Consider the following 24,580-nt stretch of genomic DNA (forward strand, 5'->3'; position numbering starts at 1 on the left):
CCTCCTCCTTGAGAAAAAGGGAAAGTTAACAAACCAGATCCAAAGGAAACCCTTTCCTTCCAGAGGAAAATAAAAGTGGTGAGCTCTCAGTATTTTCCACGATATATTTTATGAAAATAAAATCTGGGTTTTACTGCTGTGGGAAGCGGAGTGTGTGGTGACAGTAACGCCACTTGCACGTGATTTGGAGAAATGCCGGTGGTGTGATTATTTCACATGGAAATTGAGTGTGTTAACTGTAGCTCTGCCAGACCAGAGCGCACTGACTCGTCAAACCGAAGGAGTACGACCAGGCTCTGGAAACTATGACCTATTTTATTGGTATCACAACTATAGGCTCATTATAAAACCAAACAAAGTTGCAATTTGTGCAGGAAATATTCATTTCTTAAGAAAATAATTTAATTTTCAGCACTCAGCAGAAGCACTTTTAGTTGCTATACATGTATTTTCTTGCGATACTCTGACTGTCTATAAAGACGGGGTCCACGGAGGCCACCTTCGCTGCTATGAAGGAGTGCACGCAGTGCAAAACGGCTGTCAGGTCCTGAAATTCGAGTTCCTGTAAGAAAAATAAAATAAAATGTGTGCACTATGAATATTAGTAAAATGCGTTACAAAAACATTTAACCAATTCTTTACTTTGTAAACTCCAAGCAAGTTAAACCGAGATTGAATTTCTTATTTTCTTGTAACTCACATAGGTTAATATGCATTTCCTCTATCCGGTGTCTTACTCTGACCCGTGCAGAGTCTTAAGTCTCCTGATCAACAGTGTCATGATTTCAGTCTTCACTAAAGCATGGCCTGCTCAGCGCCCACGGTGATGCTGTGACATGGATCTCAGTACAGCAGACCTCACAGTATTCGCAGTTCAGTGGAACTAATCAGTGTGCTTCAGCCCTGTGTGTGTGTGCATGTGTGCACGTGCATGTGTGTGCCTGTGTACATGTGTGGTTGTGCATGTGTGTGCCTGCATGTTTATGTGCATGCATGTGTGTGGGGGTGGGTGTGCATGCATGCATCCTTGCAAGTGCATTGTGTGTGTGCATGTATGTGCATGCGTGTGTACCTCATAACAAAGACCCTCCTTGGCGGGAACAGCCAACAGCTGTGTGGTGCTGATGAGCAGGGTGCACGGGGTGCGAGGACATGGGAGTGACTTTGGTGCCTCCTCAGCCTGTTGCCATGCCAACAGGAGAAATAAGAAGTGATGCTCAAGGAGGCAAGTGGTTTCCCCATCAGGAAAGAAGAGAATAAAAAATAATCAAAATAAACTCCTAGACCCCTCCTTCCCCATTTTAAAGACCCCAAACACTATTTAGAAGCAAAAATGAGCCACAAACTGATATCATTCCTGTTCCTGCAATGCCCCCTGACAAGTCCCCAGGCCAACAAGCAAGTCAGGAACGGACCCAGAGCTGAATGAGAAGCGAAACAAACTGCTTCAAAGTTAAGCTGTTATTGGGAAAAACAATCTTAACATCTTAAGGTTTTCGAGGGTGAAACAGGAATCCTCATCATTCTGCCACCCCATTTTAACTGTGGGGGAAGAGCTTTAAATGCCTTATTCTGATTTTTTCCCCTTCTATTTGGTGTAATAAAATTCCAAAATAATTAAGAACAGCAAAATTCCTTTTGAGGTGACTGCTAATTGATTGACATCCTAATAACTAAATTTTGTCGAAATTCTAGCATATTATAAACCATTGAGATGGCATCAGAAAGAAAGCTGTATCATTTTCAAGGAAAACAACAACCAACTCGGCTTGTCTATTCTATAAGCATGCTCCTTCAAGCACGTCTAAAGGCAGGACCTCTGATATTTTAATTTTGGGTCAAGAGGGAGGGACAGGAGGACAGACCCCGAGCACGAGAGAGGGCAGCACACACTGGGCAGGCGTCCCTCCCACCACCCATCTCGGCTTCTCTGAGCTGCTTCTCTTTGTAACCCAAGATCCGACACCTCAAAAATGACTTCACAGTTCCTTTAAATGTGAAGCCCACTTCGGTCCCTTTCTTGGTCTGCCGTGCAGGCCTTCCTTCTAGAAGCTGCTCCTTTCCTGGGATGGTTATAGGATGCAGGTGGGCGGCCAGAGTCCTGTGGGAGGTCGACATGGACAATGGGAGAGGAAGGCCAGGATTTCTAGTTTGGTGTGGCCGGGTGGGAAGCACATACCTGAAGCTTGCTGTGTTACCTCTGCTGCCAGTGGAGAGAGAGAGCCTGCAGTAGAGTGAATTCAGCACAGGGGGACCCCCTCTCAGAGAGGGACAGAGAAATGGGTGACACTGGGTGGCTGAGCTTGGAGGAGCCCGGACTGCCCAGTTACAGGAACCAAAGGAGTCCCCTTTTCTTCATTCTACTTTGAATTAAATCCCTCCTTTGCATGTGAACGATCTTAACTTTGATAGCTACACGATTGATTCCTGTTGATTGATTATTGTTTTTTTGACTTTTTCTGAGTGATACTGAAATGCTCAACCTCCTGCAAAAGCTTCATAATATTTAAGTAGTTTCATGAAGAATCACCACCTCACTTCTTACTCAGCACCCCTTGCCCCGGTCATTTGCAGAATCCAGAAGCTGCCCAGTGCCTGTGCCAAACTTGAATTCCAGCTGGAGCCACTAGCTATACCCACACCCTGAGATTTTACTCAGAATCTTTCATTCATTGTGATTCATCCCTGGAAAAGGGGAGAATCAAGTAATTTTCTAGAAGAAACACAATGTTCTTACAAACTTAACACACACTTAATTCAGTTTATGTATGTGTTTCCACGTACACAGTAATTACTGAGCTTTTGAAAAAAAGAGCCATAATGTGCACATCATTTATGCTTCAGGGTCTTAGTTTAATACATGCAAATTGGAAATTGCTTTTCAAGTTCCAAAAACACTTATCCAATGGTAGCACAACACTGAAACAAGGAGCCAACCACCACCAGCATTAATGCACAGATCCAAACGCTACATCAGTGACTTTTGGTCTCGTATGTTGAAGCCACACGGCAAGATCTCTGACAGCGCCAGCAGAACACAGTGAAATCACACCATGAATCTCCACGTCAGATCTCGGTCAACAGTGCTGAAATCCAGGAATCAATTAAAGCTCCAATTCTATCTTTTTTAGGACAGTGAATAAGCAGGCACCCTGTGAACATTTCACAGAACAGCTTTGATTCAGCCAGAGATCAAGGCATGGTATCTCTGGTCTGGCTGATTTCCTAACCAAATACTACCAGCAAGGCTGACCTGAATTACAGCTCTGCAACCAGAGCTGAGCAGAAACAGATTCTGACAAAATTCTGTTGGAAGTGAAAGCTCATGTTGAATTCTAAGTCTGCGTATCCATCACTCCCTCCTGTGCTCCTCAAGCACCTGTGCACGTCTGTCACAGGCTGTCACACCTGGACCCCGCAGAAGGACAGACAGTAAATGTATGTTTGTGAGACACTAAATGTGTAGTAACTTGTTATAGCACCAATAGAAAATAACACAGGTGACTTTAGATAATTTAATGTACATTTTTCTGTGGAGACGAGTGTGATAGTACATTTTCTGTGCTCACAAATGTGAAGGAGTGAAGATAAATGACCAATTTTGGTTGAAAGAATTGAGGTTTTCTTTTTTTATAGTATTGCTAAACAGAAAAAAGATATGGAAAAACTAAAATTCAATACCCATTCATGATTAAAAAAAAACCACTCAATCAACTAGAACTAGAAGGGAGATAATCTTAATATACTAAAGGCTATTTATGAAAAGCCCACAGATAACATCATACTCAAGGATGAGAGACTGAAAGTTTCTCCTCTAAGATCAGGAACAAGACAAGGATGCCCACTCTCGCCATTTCTATTCAACACAGTACGGGAAACTCTAGCCAGAGCAATTAGGCAAGAAAAAGAAACAAAAGGCATCCAAATCAGAAAGGAAGAAGTAAAATTGTCTTTATTTCCAGATGACATGATATTATATGTAGAAAATCAAATATTCCACAAAAAAACTGTTAGAACCAATAAATGAATTTAGTGAAATTGCACGATAAAAAATCAACAGCTGAAAATCAGTTGCATTTCTATACACTAACAATGAACAATCCAAAAAGGAAATTTAAAAAACTATCCCATTTGCAATAGCATCAAAAAGAATAAAATACTTAGGAATAAATTTAACCAAAGATGTGGAAGATCTGTACACTAAGAACTAAAACACATTGCTGAAAGAAATTAAAGAAGACAAATAAATGGAAAAACATTTCAAGTTCATGAATTAGAAGACTAAATATTGTTAAAATGTCCATACTACCCAAAGCAATCTACAGATTCAATGCAATCATTATCAAAATCCCAATGGCATTTTTTGTAGAAATAATAAAATCCATCCTAAAATTCATATGGAACCACAAAGGACTCTGTATAGCCAAAACAATTTTGACACAGAGGAACAAAGCTAGAGGCCTCATACTTCCTGACTCCAAAACATTACAAAGCTATAGTAATCAGAACAATGTGGTACTGGCATAAAAACAGAGATAGAGATCAATGGAACAGAATGGAGAGCCCAGAAATAAACTCACTCATATGTGGTCAACTTATCTTTGACAAGGGCACCAAAAATACACAATGGGGGAAGCAGCTAGTTTCTTCAATAAATGGTGCTGGGAAAACCGGACAGCCTCATGCAAAAGAATGAAATTGGACCCTTGTCTTACACCACTCACAAAAATCAACTCAAAATGGATTAAAGACTTAAAGGTAAAACCTAAAACTATAAAACTCCTAGAAGAAAACATAGGGGGCAAGCTTCATGACGATGGTCTTGGCAATGATTTCAATGATTTCATGGATATGACACCAAATACACAGGAAACAAAAGTAAAAATACACAATTGGGACCACATCAAACTAAAAACCTTCTGTGCAGCAAAGGAAACCATCAACAGCATGAAGAGGTAATCTATAGAAGAGGAGGAAATATCTGCAACTATATACCAAATTAAGGGTTAATATCCAAAATATATCAAGAACTCCTGTAGCCAAATAGCAAAAAACCCCAAATAACCTGATTTAAAATGGGCAAAGGGCTTGAATAAACATTTCTCCAAAGAGGACATACGAATGGTCAACAGGTATACGAAAAGATGCTCAACATCACTAATTATCAGGGAAATGAGTCATCGACTCACATCTGAGGTGTGGGACATCACCACAATGAGATATCATCTCATACCTGTTAGGATTGCCTTATCCAAAAAGAAACATAACAACATAAAACAAAACCGTAGAAAGTTACAAGTATTGTTGAGGATGTGGAGAAAAGGGAACCCTTCACAGTCTTGGTAAGAATTGAAATGGTGCACTATAAAAAATAAAAAACTGCTATAGAAAACAGAATAGATGTTCCTCAAAAAATTAAAAATAGAACTGCTATATGATCCAACAATCTCACTTTTGGATAAACATCCAAAATAATTGAAAGCAGAGACTCAAAGAGATATTTACACTCCCATGTTCATTGCAACATTATTCACAATAGCCAAGAGGTGGAAATAACCTAAGTGTCCATTTACTGAGGACTGGATAAAGAAAATGTGGTATATATACACATTGGAATATTATTCAGCCTTAAAAAAGATGGAAATTCTGACATGTGCTACAACACGGATGAACCTTGAGAACCCTATGCCAGTGAAATAAGCCAGTCACAAAAGGACAAATACTGTGTGATCCCCTTTATAGGAGGCCCCTAGAGGAGTCAAAATCAGAAGCAGAAAGCAGAGTGTGGTTGCCAGGGCCGGGGTGGACAGAAGTGGGGAGCCGAGGACAGAGCTTCAGTTATGCAGGACGCAAAAGTTCTAGAGATTGGCTGCACAACAGTGTGAATGTACCTGACACTACTGAACTGTACGCTCAAAAATTTAAGAGAGTAGATCTCATGTTACACGTTTTTTACCACAACAAAAAAAGACAGGATTCTGAGTCCTGGAAAGATTAAATGAGTTCCCAGGCACGTAAGATCGTTGAAACGCCAATAACTTGAGAAAGAAGGAAGAAAAACTAACTGGCGTGAGTGTTCTGTGTGGGCACTGGCCGGGCTGCTGCACGCGTGTCTTAACCTCAAACGACACTGCAGGAGGCACGCCTTTCCCCAGTCCACAGGTGAGAAACTGAGGCTTCCATACACCGTGGATGAAGGGAGAATCTACCAGGGTCTCTCTCATCCTGACACCCATGAGATTTCCACCTGGCCATGTTTGCCAACCATCAAAAATATGGTTTTAAACTGCTTCAAAGTTACAAAGTGTTTTCTTTTCATGCATCACCCAGGCCATCACATTTCCAACAGGCAACACCCTTTGGGTGGAAACTGTACCCATTTCATAGCCAAGAGCTGAGGGTCGGGGAACCCAGGCAGCATGGACCTGGAGGCTGCACACCGCCTTTCAGTTCCCCCACTGAACTCCTATCGTCCTCTGCAATGTACTCGTCCAAATGACCTAGATTGCTATCAAGTCTTCTAGCATTTCATGGTGGCTGAAATCCTGATTTTAAGTATGACCCACAACTTGGCACAATTATCAAATTGTGACTGTTTTAATATCTTGAACTTTTTAATATCTTGAACTTTTCCCTAATCAGGTAAAAGTTTTAGGAAGCCATAAGGATCTATACTGGGCTCATCAAAATATGAATAATGAGGTCACCCAACCTTGAGAAAACATTTCTCTTCTCACAATGCTTATGCCCAGGTCTGCTCCATCTATCAAAAGAGTGACACCTTCAATCAACATATCAATGTTAATACCACCTGCATGTCCTCAATACATCACCTCCACTAGAAATCACATTTCTTTGTCGCACTCTCCATATTTCCATCTCAGTGCACAAACTGCCAGACATTTGTCAAAAAATGTCTGTGAGATGACTGACACCCTTCTAAGGAACAGTAGCCATCCCAGGTTTTTAGTTTTCCCTACTTCTCACCTAATGACCCTATGCAAGAGGGGAACATTTAGTCTATAACAATTTAAGAGAGCAGTTTCCACTCAGCCGCAGCAATTCAAATATAGACTGCTTTTCAAAGTGAGCCTTAGCCGCCGTCCCTTCCCAATGAATCCACAGAGAGGCTTCCGGAACTTGGTGATCAGAGCTACACTTGAAGAAGATGATTATTAAATAGATCAATGATTTCTAGAATAAATGAATGTGCTTTGTAACTTCCCTTAGAAAAAGCCCCTCAAAAAATGTAGGATGTGATATGATAATCATGAGGAATAACCAAGCCCAGAACTCAATTTACCACAAATTGTTCTGCAAGGACTCCGGTTGGGACCTCAACACTTCCTGATTTTTGTGATATGATGGTCAATACTCCAGGAATGGAGGCTGACACACTGGGATTCAGATCTTGGTCTTTCACTTCATGACTCTGCAGCCCAGGCAGTGGTGTGATGGAGGGAGCTCTGATCCGTAGCATCTGTTGATTGCCGTGGTGTAAATACTTCCACCAAGGACGGTTTCAAGCTACCAAAGGCTTAATAACCGGCAGGTAAAATTCCTGAAAATACTCTTTGTGGCTCTCCCAGGAGGGTATGCCTAGACGCAGCACAGGACTGAGCCGGAGTAGCCGGAGTCTGGGGTGGCTCCCTCTCCCACACGCAGCGTGGCCGTGGTGAGTAAATGAGGCAGGCGGAGAAAAGTGTGGAGTTTCTGGTTCAACATCAGTGCCAACCAGCATTGGTCTTCTTCCCCAAGCTATCTGCATCAAATTTGTAATGTGTCCTCGTCTCCAAGGTGGAAGGTAAAGCAGGATGCCCAGAGTAAAGCACCAGCCCCATTGGCCAGATGAGGAAACGGAGGTTTCAGGGTTTGCAAATAAGTTTTGCAAGGTGACAAGGCTGATTAGTTACAGAACTGGCACCTGAAACTCAAACCTGACCCTGGGACCAGTGGGTCCTCGCTGTCTCCTTTACTGAAGATTGCAGAACTTTGACAGCACAAGGTCACCGAGTTACCAAATGTCCCAGAGGAAACTCTTACTGCACCAAGTTTTACACAGAGCAGTCCCGAAGTGTCAGCATTTCCTGGAAGCTTCTTGGAAATGCAGAATCTCACGTTCCACCTGACCTACCGAGTGGAAGTCTGCCTTCGTGCCTGGTGGTCTGTGTGCACGTTAAAGATTGAGAGGCACCACTGAGGGGACCCTGGAGAAATGGACGTCGTCCTTCCCGAGGAGCTCAGGGAGCAGAGGGCCTGCACCTAACACACAATCAGAAATGTACAGGTGCCAGGAGAACTGAGTGGAACACGGTTTTGATTGTAACTTGGGATTTGCATCAACTTTTGGACAAGTAATTGGATTTTTATAGGTAGGTAAGCGGTGGGGCTAGAGGGCTGGCACCAGGCCACAGAAACAAGAGTGAGCAACGAGCTCAGAGAGATGAGGAGTTGTTGGGGAGGGGTCTTGCTGGGGGCTAATGCTGCCCTGGACCTCACTCGGCAGGTACAGGGAGCCATGGACCGAGGGTGAGCAGGGGAGAGCATAATCACATCCTCGTGACAAAGAACGACCTGCCTTTAGATGGAAGGAAAATATAAGACGGAGCAGAAGCTCCATTTGCAGGGGAGGGAGAGGAAAGCCTGAACCTGCCTGGCAGAGCTAAGGAAAAGGTGATGGGCAGGAGGGGCCTTGAGAGGCCTACGTCAGTTCTTGGTGAGTCACTGGTCAGACCATGGAACAGTCAAGATGTGAAACACCCAAGGGGAGCGGGTTGTGGCTAGAAAGATGAAGAGTTTCACCGAGGCCGTGCTTTCCTGGGGATGGCGGACCACAGAGTGGGAGGCGATGCCGTCTGTGGAGAGCTGGGCTGGACGGAGACAGATTCAGCACGGCCTGCTGATACAGGTGGCTTGCCTGCCTATCCCCTTTGGAATTCCCCTGGGTCAACTGTTCCCTTTCTTCTGTCCAGTTCAGATTCATGTGGCTGGATTCAGACCTGCCTTCCTTCACGAAGTGTTCATCTGTAACCTTTAAAGTTTGCTCTATAATCCTCCTCTTCCGACACCATCTGCTCTGGGCCATAAAATCTCCTTGGTTGTTTCTCTGGCTCACATTTTAAACCACCTTTTCTCCTTTAGCAAATAATGGAATTATAACTTCATAAATCTTATTTATACTAAAGCGCAGCATTATTACCTTGCCAGGATGTTCAAAAAACCTGACTTCTCCAAACAGCTCTGAATCCATCACTTTGCCTGCTTCCGATTCCCCCAGAGACATACGTGGTAAAGATGAACGCCTGCTCTTTAAAGAGCTGTTTTTCACGAAATATAGTCCTTGCAATCTGTGGCAGCTCCAGACTAACTCAGAAATGTACTAAGGGGAGGCGGCAAGGACACGAAGAACCCCAGGGGCTTGTTTTTTTCTGCTCATGTAAATATTTTATTTGCAAATTTCCAAGTTCTGACAAAGACAAATAACTCCTACACTTATTGCCTAAACAAAGTCAATTTCTTAAAGAGATAACAAAGAATTTCACTATGCTGAAATTCATGCTAAAAAGTAAAAATGGAAATAAACATATTAGGATACTAGGGAAGACATTTTCAGATTACTGTGGGCTACCAATAATTAGGAAAATCCTGTAAGCCAGGAGTCAATGCATGTCAGTCGAGTGCCCAGCCACGTAAATGTCGCCTGCCTTAGTAAGGTGCTCCCTGCAGCCCATGAGGAACCCCGTGGGCATCTGAACTTCCATTTTCTGATTTAGGAAAATACATTACTTAGAATCACTTCTCCCTTTCTCTTGTCAATGTTAGTCATGTTTCTTTGAAATGAAGTTTTCAGTCTTCACTCAATCCATGAGAGCCGGAACGACAACTTCAGAAGCACGCACGCGGAGACAGCATCCTGCCTGCCCTGGCCGGTGAAATCCAGTCTGTCACAATGCTGTGTGTTTTGTTATTTATAGACTGCCAGACCTCGGCAGGAAGGACCATGGAGATGAGTAGAACGGCTGATAAAAAGAAGAGCAGTCTGTCTAGATAGCTTTGTTTAGGATGCAGGGGTGACCGTCTTCCCTGAACGTTTGCACACATGGCTGGGCCTACCCCGCTGCAAGGTGACCCGTATTGGCCTCCTTCCACCCACTGACACTGTCACTCATTATTCCAGAGGCTTCTGAAATTAACTCTTTGCCAAAGCTCCACAGTAACTAATGTGTCCACATGCAGATTCCCATTGTCTCCTTCCAGGCAGAACCACCGTCTCTTCCTGTAACATCTGCGCTGTGTTCTGTTCCGCGTGGAATCACCAGGTATTACAAAACTTTAATGTACACAAAGGGTCAAAGAGAACGCACCTCCAGCACTCCGCACGTCGCCTGGAGCATTAGCGGGTAATCCAGAAATGCAGACTTCTCGAAGCCTTATGATCATTTAAAAGGGCCACGCCTTTTTTCTTTATAAAATTTAAAAAATTTTCTTAACAAAATTTTTAGACAGATGCATGACTTATTATCCAAAAAATGCTCCTAACTCATTATTTTAGAAATAATCATTCCACATGCTGTGTCTGACATGTTTTAGGCTTCACAGACAGTGGACAATTAAAGATGCGAACGCCGGGCCCAGAGTTGTGTAAGCTCCTGTCACCCACCCTCACACAGAGTCCAGTGTCCAGCTGGACTCTCCGCCTTTCTTGGTCAGACTTCACTCATTCCCAGCACCAGACCAGGTTCTCAGCAGGATGGTGACTGATTTCAAGTTGGTGGCTCCCCTGCACCGCTGCAACCACGGAGGCCTCTCCAGGGCCTGCCAGTGCCCAGGTTTACAGCCCCTCAGCCTGGTTGTTTCTCAGCCAGCCCACCCTTGTTTTCAGGGCAGCTTGCTCCAAGTGTGGATGATGGTGGGCGGTCCCTGCTCCTGTCACCAGGCCTACTCAGGAGCTTTGGGGAACCCACGCTCACTCCCTTCTACCCAAGAAAATGCCTCCTGCTTCTGAGGCTTCCCAGTCCTAAATCAGGGTCATCAGCTGCCAGATGGTTTTGTTATTTTCCTTAAATTAGGAAGTGTAGGCCGTGTTATTCACAAACTTCACTGATCAGAGAATGTGGGGGAGCCCTTCTTCTTTTCTTTTCTTTTTTTTTGAGGGAAATTGGCCCTGAGTTAACATCTGTTGCCAATCCTCCCCTTTTTGCTTGAGGAAGATTTGCCCTGAGATAACATCTGTGTCTTTCTTCTATTTTGTATGTGGGACACCACCAGAGCATGGATGATAAGTGGTGTAGGTCTGCGCCTGGCATCTGAACTCACGAACCTGGGCCATGGAAGTGGAGCGCATGAACTTAACCACTAAGCCACTGGGCCAGCCCCATAGAGCCCTTTTACTTTCCAACACATCTGACTGAGTTCTTCACACAATGATGAACGTGGAAGAAGGCACAGTGTGCAGAAGAGGTTAGTCTCTGAAGTGGGACAGTCTGGGTTCTAATTCTGATTCCATATTTACTCATTCTGAGACCGTAAGCAAGTTACCCGCACTGATTTGCAGTCACACGATCAATAAACTGAGGGTGATTACAGCATTTATGTCCCGGGGTTGTTGTGATGATGAAGCGGTCCTGCACCTGAAGACGGCACAGCAACAGCAAGTGACGGCACGGAAGGCACATCAGTGTTATTTCTAAAGAATTAAGGTCCACCCAGAAAGTACCGAGTGAGACAGCTTGACGCACAAACACTGGGTAAGTTGGTTTCTGTTCACAACTTGACATTTATCCACTCAAGTCACCGCTTAGATAAAACCCGTCAGGAGAACACGGCTCACAGGCACTGTCCGGTGGCTGAGGTCACAGGGAACCCCAGGAGGCCACTGAACTTAGTAAAAGTCCACACGGACGGATGGATGGATGGATGTCGGTGGAAGCCAGACAGACCCTGAAGGCTCAGAGGGGGTACAGGGAGGCCCAGGCATGGTGACGTGACAAATGACATTGCACTGTCTGTGTATTTCAGGAAGAACCGATGGATGTGAATCTTGTTTTCAAAACCAGATTTATCCCAGTTGAATTATATTCCTGATACCTGAGCAGAAGCTGGTGACCTCAGGCTTTACCAAGACCCCTCACCTTTCCACACTTGACCTTTGCCCTCTAGGCCCGTCCCCAACCAGGGTGGGTTCCTGTTGCCCGCCCCTGCTCATTCATAGTTCTCTCTCATTCCCCCATTTCCTGGACTCACCAAGTGTCTGCTACGTGTGGGCCCAGGCTTGTGCTCGGGGACAGCAGCTGAAGAAACCCCGTCCTCACTGTCACCTCGTAAGGCGCTGACCCAGAGCAGGGGCCTGAAGGGGATGGGAGGCGAGGGCCACCCACCCCTCTATCTCATTTCCCTTTTCAGGCCAGGTGCACCGCTTCCCGGGGTGTCCTCCTGGGAACAGCCCTCCACCCCACCTCCTCCTCTAAGGCTCCTCTGCGATAACTGAGGCGGGGCTGGGCTGGCAGGAGAGCCGCCTCCAGCTCAGGCTGGGATGGTGGCGAGCACCGGCTGGAGTACACGACCCATTCTTTGTGGGTGGGAGTGTGTGACTGCTGGGAAGAGGGAGAGGCTTCCAGAAGCGATGGAGGCAATGTGCCCAGTGCAGGCACAGCTCACAGTGCTGGGTGTCTGCTTTCAGTGTCCGAATCCTCTACGAAGTTGTCCCAGTCGATCTGCTCCATCTCAGGCATTTACATCCCAGGTGTCACGTCTGCTCCTGCTCAGGCATTTACATCCCAGGTGTCACGTCTGCTCCATCCCAAGCATTCACATCCCAGGTGTCACGTGTGCTCTATCCCGGGCATTTACATTCCAGGTGTCAAGACCCCGGAGGAGATCCTCCCAGACTCTGCCCTCTAACATAAGTAGCTCTGTGGACGAGTTTTTGTTTGTTTGGGGGCAGTGGGGTTCCAGAAGGTCCCATGAGGGAATGAAGATGAGGCGGATGGTTCTCCTAGTGGGTTCTGGGGAGAAATGTCTTAAGAACATGTGTTCTGTGCTCCCCAGTGTTCCTGGTCATTTCAGAACAACTGTAGCTGTTCCTTCACACGTCATGATCTCTATCAGAGGAAGATCTGTGCGGACACAGGTATCTAGGTCTTGCAAGCTCTTTTATTAGTATTATGTTCTTAGTGTAATTTCCCCCAAATACACAATACTCTCTTGAGAATTTTCTTTTCTTTTTTGGTTCAACTACAAAAGGATCCATTTATAAGATTAAAATCTTAGCTGTCAAATTACCAAGTGTTACATAAAATTGAGAAAGGGAAAATCTTTTCAACAGCATCCTATTTTCCTGTCCGCGTGAAGTACTATGTCATCGACTCCTCACACTGAGCCAACGTGTCCGGTCCCACGGGCGACGCCCAGGGGCCTCACAAGGCCTGGCTGCCCCACTTCCTGTCGGCCTCTCTGTCCTGGATTTCTGGCCAACTCTCGGGCCCGGGCCTCTCTTCCCTGAGCCTGGAACATCCGGCTCCCTTCCTCTGAGTCTCCCTGGCTCCTGTCCCTAGAGACCAACGTGCTTCCTAGGGGACCATCCCTGAGCCCCAAGTCCCAGAGCCTCACTGCCGGGTCAGTCCAGGTGGCGCCCGGGCAGGGTTAGTGCTGGCATCGGGGAGAGAGCCTGTACCTCCTCGCTCCTCTCCACTCCTCCTCCAGCCTGGGAATGCTGCAGCCCGCCTCGGAGGGGTCTTTCTTTCATCCACGCATCCTTAGTGTGTCCGGAAGCTGCCATTGCAGAGCTGGGTCGGGCACGGAGCAAATGTTCCTCCTGCTGATGCACCGATGGGCGCTGGAGCCGATGACGGGGCCCCACATGGGGCAGCTCTCCCAGGGTCAGCAGGAGCCTGCCCTCCCCAGGCCAGGGAACTCCTCAGGCCAGGGGGCTCGTGGCCCTGGGGGTTCTCAGAGGGAGGGCCCGGCAGGGCAGGGGTGGGAGGAGGTAGTCGTGCGTGCGCCCGGAGAAGGAGGGACCCCAGTGACAGAGCCCACTCTTCTTACTCTCCTCCTGCTGCCCGTATTCTGTCCCCAGACAGAGACAGCTGCGACTGTCCCGAGAGCTGAGAGCTGCTGCACGTGAGAGACACTCCAGAGATGAATGTCACTCACAACAAGCTGGGAGCAAGACCCTGACCTCCTCTTGGCAAGTGTTTTCTCCTTCCCTGAGGAGCCCTTAAAAAAGACGCAGTATTAAATGCTTTGATTTGCATTGATTGGATCCTCAAGAAGGTTTCAGTCTTGAAGAGAATCTCTTTTCTAGAGTCTGAATTACTTAATCCAAGGCCTGTTGGTTGGTCAGAAGAACAGAACACGTGAGAAACCTGAATGAACTTAATCACCACCTGAGCCCACCGCAGGGCTTGTGTGTCCACCTAACCCGGCCTCTTACTCCCCAGAGGAGGAATCAGGAGACTCCTCAGCCCCTGGAGGACACTGGTGCTCAGGGAAGCACAGAACTCTGGGACAGAGCTGAAGGACCAGGGCCCAGTGGACAGAATGCAGGACGCGGACTCAGGACTCAAGACGCCTCGTGGGATTCTCTCCTTGGTTTAACTCCTTTGAGCCGTTGCAAACAGGGGGACTTTAGAGAGATGTTGTTATAAAATCTGGTATAATATAAACATTAAAAATGGCGGCTATTATTTAGGCAAATCATTTAGCCTCTTTGCACCAGGTACCTCACCTGTAAAATGGGGACATTTTGTTAGGGAAACATTGGGAAGAAAATTGGTTCAGTGCAAAAATTTCCATGTTAGTTCAATATATTATTAATAATAATAGATGAAAAAATTGTTTGCCCATTTAGGAAAGAATGTGAAATAATAGCAAAACGAGAGTGTTCTTATAATTAATGCAGGTGATACTGAAATATAGTCATGTTCAACGTTACGTAGACGTCATTTTACGGCAAACTTTTTATGTACTGCTTTCTCATGAACTGGATCATTTCCTGTGAGCATGTGCAATTACATGAGACACATTTCCTGTTGGACTCTTCTCGGCTGGAAGCACAGAGGTGATCACATCTCCTTGAAGAGGTGCCATGTACAACAGCATGTCATTTAATATTTATTAAATCCGAGCAGGAGAACAGCTGTACAGAACAGAGAGAACTAGGACCCGCTAGTCGGAGAATTTCTCCACCTCGATTAGGATGAAAAGTTTGCTCTTCACGTCCTGGAAAGGATTAATAATGGCATTTAGTAAACAGGCTGCTTGGGGAACACTCTCATTTACTCAAATGCCAGGCCAGTCACCTGTCTGCATAAACTACCCCCACATCCCCATTTCCAGGGTAAAATAAAAGCATCCACGGGCCTTTGAATTACGTCTCTGAGTTAACTGGGGTCAGCGGTGTAATTCCCTACATCAGTAAATTCGGATAGATGCGAGGTTTTGGTTTTAACTGTTACCTCCAGTTTCTTGGGAGTGGGAGAGAAGAGAACCAGGAACACCAGCAAATTGTCAGAGGCGACTGAGGGAGACGCGTGCCCTCTGCCCTGCGTGGGCTCACCTGCCAGAGAGCCTGGGAGCAGCCCAGGGAAATCGTAACACCATCCAGATCTGACATAGCGGGTCAGAGGATGGCGCGTGGCTTTAAGCAGTTTCCAATCTGTAAATTAGGGAGAAATACAGCGAATTCTCTGACTTATTCTCATGGTGTGTCTGCCCTTTGTCCCACCTCGCTGTCCTGTCCCCACCTGTGTAGGGGTCTGTCCTGGGTCTGCCCCACCAGTCCAGTCCCAGCTGAGCTCCTGTAGAGTTCTTTTTGCACTCCCTTAGCCTGCACACAGTAGGCCCCGATGGAAGGAATAGATGAGCAGAGAAGTCCATGTACAGGGCACTGGTGTCTGCTCTCTGTAACTCCTGCCCTCTCCCTTTTGTCTAGGAGCCGATGTGCAGTCGCCAGAAGAGAATGCTGTCTTTTTAAAGCTGGGAGCCATGGGCCACACCCCGGGAGAGGGAGAGGAGGGTCCCCACTCTTGCGGGCTGCAGCGCACGTGGGGCTGTGTGTTGCAGGGTGTCACCTGGTTTTCTTTATTTCTGTTAACCGTGCACGTGGGGACGACATACACAGCTGCACTGGTCACACGGAAATGTTCACCTTTCTGTAGATCGAGTGCTGGTGGCCCCAATCATCAGGAAAACAGCTCAGACCTCGGAGTCACCAAGTGACCCTGAAGAAGCACAAAAGGGCACCGCCCCCAAACTCATGTCACCTGCAGGCAGGCGGGCCCGTTCCCAGCACCTCCCATGATGAGGGGTGTGCGGGAGGGGCCCCGAGTGGAGCCTCACAGAGAACTCGGCACACATCTGCAGAACAGCGACAGTCTAAGTCCAGCCAGTGTTTCAAACGTGACTTGTAGGGGATAAAAGCCGGGCCTTAGCTCCTCCTCTGTCACTTACAACAGGCTCTCTTGTTCCTCTGAGTGACAGTGTGTATTTCAGGGTCAACCTGGGGATTAAATGAGATCCCACCCCTACGGCGGCGCTCACAGTGCCTGGAAAGCGATGCTCACGCAGGCACGCACTGCTTAAAGACGAGGTGGGTCCTGAGCAATGCGTCATTAGGCTAGGGTGTCGTGCCAACATCACAGAGTGTACTTCACAGACTTCGATGGTGCACTGGGCTCTTCTAGACACCTAGGCTCCACGGTACTAGTCTCACGGGACCCGCCCTAACTGTGGTCCATCGTTGACCGAAATGTTGTTACATGGCACATGACAATAGCTATAATCTTGAATCACAAGTGTGTCAGGCACAGTTTGCTTAGGGAAGTGGGGAAGGAAATCCTTCATTTCAGAAAACATCCAAGCAAAGGGCTCAGATGGAAAGCCTTTGCTCTCAGGACCACTCACCGTGGGGTCTATGCTGCCTCTGGACAACGGGAGACAAAGGAGGTGTTTACAATAACCGAACCACCTTTGTTTGACACTTTGTATCGTGTTCTACAGCATAGCTTTCCAAGTACAAAGCACTCGTTTTGGTTTTGCCAGTGTTCGTTTATGTAAGAAATGCTGGTGGGGAAGCAGAAATCTGTAAATCCTTCTTCTAGTCCCATAAACTCAGAAAAGCTCGGCTAGGTGAAATTCATTTTCCTCAAGTAATGGCTCCTTTGCATTTAGGATGGATACGGAAAACCTGAGCTTAAGGCAGATTTATTCCTTTCATTTTATTTATTTTTTACACCAAGCTCTTGCAAAGAAAGTGCTTTTGGAAATCTCGAAGGTGGCTGTTCGCTCCTGGCCATGATAACCTGGCAGCCTGTGCAGCTGTGGAGACCATGTGAGCCGTTGCCCACAGTCACAATTGGTCAACAATCTCACAGCACTTCAGATGCCATAGCTGTTTAGAAACTCACTTGGAATCTTAAAAAAAAGAAAAACAACCCAGCACTCACCGAGTTCTTCCTACAATGGCCTTTGGGTGGTGTTTGTCACTGTGGATTTAAGCCGCTCTCGCTAAGTGCAGCTGAGGTGTCACTGTGTGTGTGTACCTCGATATTCATCAGCTTAAAAATCAGAAATAAAAAAGAATAACCTACCCCTCACAAGGTGCACATCTTTTTACATGAGACATGCCAAATCCTCCACTCAGTTTGAAGGCAAGCTGGCAAGAAGCCCTTATGCTGCCATCTGGAATACACAAGACCAGCTAAAACCACTCCTCCCTCCACGCAGTGCTCAGGTGGTGCAGGTTGGGGGTGGGCCCAGGGAGGCTGCCACAGTGAGCTGTCGGCATATCATGAACTAGGGAGCTGAAAACTTGGTTGTCGGGCATCAGAAAAAAAAAGATAAATTGGATTTCATCAAAATTAAACACTTTTGTGCATTAAAGTACATTTTCAAGAGAATGAAAAGACAACCTTCAGAATGGAAGAAAATATTTGCAAATTGTATATCTGATAAGGGTTTAATATTCAGAATTTACAGAGAACTCCTAAAAGTCAATAACAGAAAGACAAACAATCCACTTAAAAAAACGGGCAAAAGACTTGAATTGACATTTCTGCAAAGAACATCAACTCAACATCACTGATCATTGGGGAAATGCAAATAAAAACCACAACGAGATACTACCTCACAACTACAAGGATGGCTATAATTTAAAAAAAAAGGAAAACAACAAATGTTGGTGAGGAGGTGTGTATGAGGCTGGAAACTCTTACATCACTGGTGGGAACGTAAACAGTGCAGCTGCAGTGGAAACCACTCTAACAGCTCCTCAGAAAGTTAAACATAGAGTTGCTTTATGACCCAGCAATTCCACTCCTAGGTATATACCCAAAATAACTGAGAAAAGGACTCCAACAGATACTTGTATGCCAATGTTCATTGCAGCATTATTCACGATAGCCCAAAGGTGAAACAACCCAAGTGCCCATCAACAGACGAATGGATAAATAAAACATGGGACATCCACACCATGGAACATTATTCAGCCAAAAAAAGAATGAAGTTCTGTTAAATGTTCCAACTTGGAACCTTAGAAACATGCTAAAGGAAAGAAGCCAGACACAAAAGGCCATATATTGCATGAATCCACTTATATGTGGTACCTGGAATAGGCAAATTCACAGAGATGGAAAGTAGATGGTGGGTGCCAGGGGCTGCGAGAGGGGAAACGGGGAGTTAGTGTTTAACGGGGATAGAGTTTCAGTTTGGGAAGATGAAAAGGTTATGGAAATAAATGGTAGTGATGGTTGCACAACAATGTGAATGCACCTAATACTACTGAACTGTACACTTAAAAATAGTTAAAATGGAAAATTTTATGCTATATATATTTACTACAATTTGAAAAAATGAAAAAGAAACACATGGCTGTCATCTTTGAGGCCAGCCAGGCTGTGCACATCCTTTCTTCCATCACATAGAAGCTGAGCGACAGCGGGCATTGCATTTAGCTCCCTGGGCCTCCGTTTCCCCATCTGTACGGGTTCTTCCTCAGAGAAAGTGCAGGGGAGAAATGGAATCTGCCTGACGCCAGCTGGCACAACAAAATGCCTTACGTTTTCGTTAAAAATAAACTTGATTGGTATTATCACGACTAGCATTTTTCTCTTGTTAAATCTACGTTGAAATAGGCATATTTTGTGTCTATTTCTTTACCAACATCTTGGAGTTGAAATATTATATTTTAATTACAAAACCAACATTACTCTGATGTCCAAAATATAGGGCCTCACAGAGATGGTCCCTTCAAAATAAAAAAAAATTAGGAAAAGTTACGAGAATATGATTTGGTTTATCGGGTGATATAAACTCTGACTATAATGTAACTGAAGAAAAAATAAAATGAACACACCTCTCTCTAGGGTCTCGAGCAGCCGGCTCACCAGTGGCATTTCTGTCTTACATGATAAATCATTCACCAAGAGGCAGGTCTCCCAGGGCAGCTCTCACTGCACAGACTTGAACTTTTCCCCTCAGAAAACTTTGCAAAATAAAATCACAAGATCCCCAAAGTCAGGACAGTGGGTTACTTAACTGCTCAGACAGAAACTGAGCACATCTGTTATGGTCCCTAAGTGTTCAGTAAATACCAAGTTTGTCTTAAAGGTGTGTCTGGGTTTTCTGCAACTCCTCCGGGAAAATGAAATTTACCTGTAGAACTCGAGGCTAGTTTTCAGTTTATCTTAAAAGTGCTGAGTGGTTGAAACTAAGGTGACTAGAGTTTTTCCTTGATTGACTGGCACACAATGACTTTTACTCACCCAACAGGCCGTTATTTGAAAGCATTAACTTTCCTTCCCACCTGTGAATAACCAAGACTGGTGGCCAGAGAGGAAGATGAACCACGCCTTCCGAAGAGGCCCATCTTGGTGCCTCTCTCCTGGGCCAACAACATTAAGGGGTTCCGAAGCCCCATGACACCTGAGAGCTTAGGCCCACGTGTCTGTCTTAAGCAGCTCCGGGGCAGCTCTGATGCTCAGGGAACCAGTAGGCGCATTCAGGAAGCCCACTCTATCAAGTCTCCTTGAAAAGAATGTACACATTAATAGTTTCAAGGCACCGTTAACGCAGGAGACAGTCATTGAATCTACCACATGGAAAGCCCTAGGCTGGTGCAGGGGAGAATGCACAATGGAAAGTCAGGATTCTCTACGCTAGGAACTCACGTCTGGTATTGTTATTGTGATACAGAAGTGGGAGACACACAATTACACAACATCTCTAAGAAAAGGGAGGTCACCATGACAGAACTACCACCGAGAAGACTCTAATCTGACTGAAGGCATTTAAGAAATAGTCGCTTAGCTTCTCTGTGGTCTGGGACCCTCTGTCCGTGGCTTTTGTTGCACGTGCTGTGCAGTATTACGGAAGGCTGTGTGTTTTTATCTCTTTCTCTAATCCCTAATTCATCCCACATCCCAATGTAACAGAGAGACCTGTGCTCTAGCAGAGAGACCCATGGACACGGCAAATTTCGATGAATGTTTTCCAAACGAAGGTCAAAACGAAGGCTATAGCTTCCAGGAAGAAAAGAGGAGGAAATTAAAGGCAGCGTCGGGGTGGCTGGGTGGGGACCAGGCTGGGTTACGTTGGTCTTACATGTGGTGCCAGGCAGGACAGGACCCGTGCACCTTCCTGGTAGCGGTGCCGAGGAGTGAGCATTTTACTGACGGCACAAGGCAGACGTGGAAGTCGCTGAGCCAGCTGGCTATGTTCTATTTGCTAGACTCGTCATGTTCTTTCTCCTCAAAATGAGAAACTGACGACTTCACAGCCAGAGAGATTCTAGGCCGAGCGAGAGCACCAAATGCTATTAATTGAGCTGCTGCCAGCCGCACAGTGGAATGCTGAGAGCGTTTCAGGCTGAGTCACCCAAAACCTGCGCCCCAGCGAGTGTCTAGACCTGGAATTCCAATGTGTGCACTGCCCAAACTTGCTAACCCCACAGGGCTTCTGTTCAAGCCACTGTTCGAGGTCACCAGGCAAGGAACAAAGAAGTCCATGGGTGAGTGGTCACTGCTGCAAGTTGTTCCCAGAAATCGCTTCTTATACTCTCCACCCCCCAAATGGTTGCAAAGTCATTAAGACCAAGCCAACTGATTCAGTTCAAGAACAACAATTCTCTATTTCTCCAGATCCCCTCCCGCCCCCACACAGCTGGAGCCTGGTTTCTGCATTTGGGGTTTGAGTCTCTAACACGGGCTAAACTGCGGACTGGGCCGCTTTGTGCCGGTGCGCGTGGATCTGGCTCGAGAGAGTGAAGGTCAAGTTTTCAGAAATCTCGCCAGCCAGTTGATGTTGTATCGGCAGCTGAGAATAAGCCATGGTGGGAATATTTTTACCACGTTAATAGACAAATGCTACGAGTCAGGGCTGCACCCCCAGCCCCCAGGCTGTTAACCATTCATCAGCCTCCACTGCGTTCAGAGTCTGTTGACAGTTTCACCTGTCTCCACCAGGGAGAGAAACTGTCGTTGTGCCTTTACTTCTGCTGCTTTCTGTTTTGACCAAATCCACTGAACTCAGAGCAAAGCAGATGCTGCTCTTGGCCGTGCAAGCATCCTCTCCACCTGTTGCAGAAGGGTTCTCTCCTGGGCCCCAACGCTTTGCTTTTCCCTGGCCTAAGGCGAGTCCACCACTGAGAACTTCTAGGAGGATTTCCAAGAGTGACCTCTACATCGCTTGCCCCCTACTGCACGGGGAGTTTATTTACAAAGCAGAGAGAAGAAGGGGCCCATTGAGGCACCAGTGACCTCGCAGACCTGCCAACGCCTCAGTGCTTCTCTGAGAGCTGGGCCACCACGCCAGAGGCCTGCCACCACGAGCTGTGTGACGGTAGGTACATTACGTATCATCTCTATCCTCAATTCTTCATCTTTGAAATGTCAGTGATTGAACGGTAAGGCGCCTGTTACTTGCCACTGCTCAGAGATTCAGTTCAACTATATCTTCCGTTAGTGTGAATATTGTAGATCTGTAGACAGGGTCACGATGGACTTAAAACCAAACCAAAGATGTCACTGAGACACCAGCAGCAAAAGCAGCTACCTAATTTCTGGAATGGACCCACTTACCAGCTGCGGCATAAGCTCATAAAACAAAAATGAAAGAAAGAGGAGAAGAGAAAAGAAAAAAGCAAAGAAATGAAAGCTTTGTTTTTGTTCTAGCCTCCTAGAGAACAGACCAAAAATAACTGCAGAGACACATTTGGGACGGCGCTGCACTTCACGTGTCCCTTACCGCTTCCTTGTTTAGCTCTTCCCCTTCACATCCACCTGCAGGAGGACATTTCACTGTCCCCAGCTCGTGTACACGGAGACGCAATGTCCTGTCTCTGACGACACTGCCCTGGTTGTGCCTCCCTCTCTCCACCGTCTGGCTTCCTGAAATAGCTTTTTCAGCTCCACCAACTCAGTCACATCAATAATGAACGCCGTGGGTGTCGGTGTCAATATTCTTTGCTGAGAAAGCGCAGCAGGCAAGCTTCTGTTTCAGAAACAGCAAACTCCTTTACCCGCTCAAGCCCCCAGACAGTCGTAAATATAAACGGGTGTCGGTGCTCAGTCTTCATCCGTCCATACCCAACATATCTGGCTGACCCACTGATGGCTCACGAATAATTTTCAGTGGAGTTGATCCTCACAGACCATTAGAGAGTGAAAAATACGTGCCACTGCTTCTCCAGAGTCATAATTATTCTTCATTACACCGCACTGCCATCAACGGCCAATGCCTGTTGCATGGATACATACATGGGAACATCAGAAACTTATGTTTGCAACTACATATAGTCATTAAAGTGTTTTATTTTAACGATAATAGGAACAATTTTCTCCTTAGAAACTGATAACGTTTTTGTGAGTGTATCTGGCAGTTCTTTTAATACTAATTTGCTCTTTCTTCATTAATTTATTCATTTAAAACATATTTATTAAGTGCTGAAGATAAAAAGCTAAAATAAAGCTGCCCTTTGGTGACCTGGCCTAGAGGCGGAAATGAAATCATGAGGAACCACGTAAAACACAAACAGCGCACGTAAGAGCGAGCTGGGGGAAAATGCAGGCGGAATAGGGAAGGGCACCATCTGCCCCTTGGCACGCTCCAAGTGTAGTCCTTGTAGTCTCACTGGAGTTCACCTAAGTAACACCTAGCCAACTAAGCAGGAGAGTAGGGGAGTAAATCCTTCACTTAGTAAAGCTAGTTTATGCTACTCTTTTTATTTTTTAGGAGAAACAGGTAAAAAGAGGAAAAACAAATGCTTTCTTTAAAAAATACCAACCCCCAAATCTTCAGCCATTGGAACTATTTTGGAGTCGGCCTAAATTCCTGAACCGTCTGCCACATTTATGAACAGTGGGTGGCAAGAATGCATGTTCCACTCTCTGCTCCCAAAACCCCAGAAGCCTCCCTCAGATCCCAGGAGAAACTCAGGAATTGTCATCATGTACTAATTACAGGGCAGGGCTCTGGTTAAATACCCCAGAAAGATTTTCAATAAATATTAAAAGAAAAGTCGTTCCCTGGTTATCACTCATTTAACTAGAAAATTCAACTAATGTAGTTTTCTCTGAAACTCTTGGATAATTGACGTATTGAGACAATAAAATGTTCTTGATTACTAAAAGAACATATTGCTCACTCCTAATATTTGTGATAGCTTTGATTCCCAGTTAGGAATTCACTCTGGAGGGCTCTTTGATTAAGTGGAGCATCAACCCCAAGGATTCTCAGGGATCTGGATTCCCCACTCACCATTTCCCAACTTTTTCTCTGTCTCATAAGCTGTAATAAATGCAGAACTTTAGCTTAGAGGTAGTTTCTTAAAACACTCGCTGCGATTCATGGACTGTTTATTGAGGCTCTCTGAAGCGTGTTTTCTAATCTGTGGGGTAACTGGCAAATTACTTTTATCTTCATTTGCCTTCTCACAGGCACAGACCCCCGCAAAGCCCTGGGAGGTGCCCGGGCGTTGGCCCACCTGGTCCTTATTTTACCTGCACTTAGCTAAGACCTCCGTCTCTCTGCCCGACATCCCTCCATCCCATGCCCCCTAGGGGAGCACAAGGAGGCTGTCGGCAGTTCTGGAACCTGGTGAAGGCGAGGAGAGGTGGAGGTGTACTTAGTTTGGGTTTGCTGGGATGTATTTATGTGTCTCACACTCATTTCTGAGGGTACTTAGGTTACTGTATTTGCAATTTTGTATTTTTTTTCATAAAATAGATCCCTGCAAACTGGTTAAGCTTCGAGCCCTGCAAATGCTGTGCCCATCCCCGTGGCTCTACAGCTTTCCAGGGCTCTCTCTCTTTTCCATCACCTGAAAGGGGAAACACGAACTCTGAACAAAGTGCCATGAAGAAACTGAGTCTGTTTCAAAACACATGCCTCCAACTTAACACAATGTACTCAAAACTGTCTGGTTTAGGGTATCAGTGTTTCTACTCCTTTCATTAACACAGATTACCAAAAGTTGACTGAACGATAAAAAATAAAAATAAAAATCTTCAAATCCAATGAAACAGGTATCGCCTGTCAAAAGGATATTCAGATATCACGTAAGCAGTGGGACATGACCCGGGACAGG

General features: G+C 45.8%; 1 protein-coding gene across 5 annotated transcripts in view; it reads right to left on the bottom strand.

Moving 5' to 3' along the window:
- Positions 1 to 297: 297 nt before the first annotated feature.
- SNTG2 (syntrophin gamma 2) overlaps positions 298 to 24,580 on the bottom strand; it is a 327,759-nt gene continuing 303,476 nt past the window's right edge. For 4 of the 5 annotated variants that reach the window (XM_087437204.1, XM_087437201.1, XM_087437202.1 and 1 more), the window contains one exon: positions 298 to 562. In XM_087437204.1, coding sequence (XP_087293330.1) covers positions 431 to 562 — 132 coding nt within the window. In that variant the 3' untranslated portion in view covers positions 298 to 430. Of the gene's footprint in view, positions 563 to 22,060; positions 22,733 to 24,580 lie in introns of those variants that run through there. The other variant, XM_087437203.1, reaches the window with a different exon arrangement.

The sequence above is a fragment of the Ceratotherium simum genome, chromosome 11, assembly GCF_057802395.1.
Source record: "Ceratotherium simum simum isolate JZ-2026a chromosome 11, ASM5780239v1, whole genome shotgun sequence".
NCBI lineage: Eukaryota > Metazoa > Chordata > Mammalia > Perissodactyla > Rhinocerotidae > Ceratotherium > Ceratotherium simum.